This window comes from Lolium rigidum, chromosome 1 (assembly GCF_022539505.1).
Source record: "Lolium rigidum isolate FL_2022 chromosome 1, APGP_CSIRO_Lrig_0.1, whole genome shotgun sequence".
NCBI classification, from domain to species: Eukaryota; Viridiplantae; Streptophyta; class Magnoliopsida; order Poales; family Poaceae; genus Lolium; species Lolium rigidum.
In genome coordinates, this window is record NC_061508.1 from 360,374,826 (window position 1) to 360,377,042 (window position 2,217).

At 47.5% G+C, this 2,217-nt stretch overlaps 1 protein-coding gene across 1 annotated transcript; it reads left to right on the top strand.

Moving 5' to 3' along the window:
- The first annotated feature begins 824 nt into the window (after window positions 1-824).
- LOC124665968 (peroxidase 4-like) lies at window positions 825-1,899 on the top strand. The gene is made up of 2 exons (XM_047203330.1): window positions 825-1,046; window positions 1,156-1,899. The coding sequence occupies exons 1-2, from the start codon at window positions 825-827 to the stop codon at window positions 1,897-1,899; spliced, it is 966 nt and encodes a 321-aa protein (XP_047059286.1).
- The last annotated feature ends 318 nt before the right edge of the window (window positions 1,900-2,217 follow it).

The window sequence follows — 2,217 nt, forward strand, 5'->3', positions numbered from 1 at the left end:
ATAGCTAGTTATTGTAACATCTCACTTTTCAGGGAAATAACTCTACAAACTAATTAATAAAACCTTCTATTATATTAATCTTATGTTATTATGCCTTAATTATAAAGGTACTAACTTAGACTAATATTATATATATGACACTAGTCTAAGTTACTATGGGTTATGACCAGCCTAAGGTATCAAGTGCGTTTGGTCAAAATGGTCAACAACTGACAAAACAAGTTTTCCCGAAACCTATTAAGAGCTGACTTGAGCTTTTTATTTATTTATTTTCGAAGCTGGTCATCCACATTGACAACATATCGAACAGTCTCTAGAAACGAGTTCATATGAACACGCACGCATGCGTGATTTGAGAAAGTCAGAATGACAGGATCCACTCTATAAAAATAATCAAGAGCTCCTTATTTGAAGAGGAAGAACCTCGTGCCGACTGGAGCTGCAAGTGTAGGATGTGACGTGCGGTCGCATGACCCAAATTAACGAACCCCCCGCTTGCTGCAAGTGTATTATTAATTACTACTAGTTTGTATCCTCTTTTGTTCTCTTCTTACGGCCGTCATGAGTCTTGACCTCGTCAGGATTCCAAGCAACAGGAACGGGGTAGCAAAGCAAGAATTAGCACTGTTTCATACTCGATTCCAAGCTATATAAGCACGCATTCCATGATTCAACGTACTCATCCACCGCTAGCAATTAACGAAGCTAGCCTGCTTCTACCTACACTAAATCGTCTCTGAATTTCTCAGCTTCTCTGCTTCAGCGTAGATCCCTGCTGCAAGCACTAGATCGATCGAGTGATCGGCGTGTTGGCACCATAAGACATGTCCTTCTCCAAGGGCTCTTGGGTCGCACTTGCCTTGCTCCTCTTCGCTGCTCTCGTGTCCTCCGTCAATGGCGACCACAAGCTCTCCGCCAGGTACTACGACAAGACGTGCCCCAACGTGCAGCGCATCGTTCGGACAGTCATGGCGAACACGGTCGCCCGAGACCCGACGGTGTCACCCGCCATCCTTCGCCTCTTCTTCCACGACTGCTTCGTTAACGTATGCACCTTATTAACTACCAGCTGCTAAGTACACCCCTGCACGTCATGTTATCCTGCTAATCCGTAGGACGTCAAATTTGAAATTGGTAAATGTTGGTTTATGGCAGGGATGCGATGCTTCTGTTCTTCTGGATAGCACACCCTTCTTCCAGAGCGAGAAGGATGCGGTGCCGAACACTTCCGTCCGCGGCTACGAGGTGATCGACGAGATAAAATCCGTGTTGGAGCACGACTGCCCGGCCACCGTCTCCTGCTCCGACATAATCGCCCTCGCTTCCCGCGACGCCGTCGGCATGCTCGGAGGGCCCAGCTGGATAATGCCACTCGGCCGCAAGGACTCACGCACGGCGGACATGTACGGCGCCGAGAACCTCCCGACCCCACATGACAACTTCACCGCGCTCGTCTCCACGTTCAGAGAGCGTGGCCTCAATGCTCGCGACATGACTGCGCTCTCCGGCGCGCACACGGTCGGGATGGCCAACTGCGAGAATTATAGAGATCGCGTCAACGACAATGTCGATATCGACGCCTCCTTCGCCGAGACAAGGCGGAAGACATGTCCGGCTGGTGATAGTGAAGGTGGCATGGCGCCGTTTGACGAACAAACACCCATGAGATTTGACAATGCCTATTACAAGGATCTGATAGCGCGGCGTGGCCTTCTCAGCTCTGACCAGACGCTCTACGGCGCGGGTGGGCGGCAAGATGCTCTCGTGGAGATGTACATCAAAAAGGGTGAGATGTTCACGAGGGACTTTGCCAAGGCCATGGTAAAGATGGGTAACATATCGCCATCCGAGAAGACACCGATGGAGGTTAGACTCAACTGCAGGATGGTCAACTGGTGATGATTAATGACCGGTGTTAAGGAACAGAGCCGAGTCATGGTTATAACACTCATTCGTTAGTGAGGATTTCGCCTTGGCATGACAAGTTTGTAACCGTTTATTCATTTATTTGTTTATTATGTTGTTCTGTACGTATTAAATCTTCCTATTAATGAAGGGCCAACACATTTTTTTCTTACATTCATTAATTAAGTCAGTCACACATATTTTTTTTATTTTTTTTGTCACAACCTTGCTAGATATTTTCATCTCCCGGCTATCAACTTTCTTCCGTTCATGTCTCCACAATCCCCATAACTGAGGTCAACGCGTTTCAAA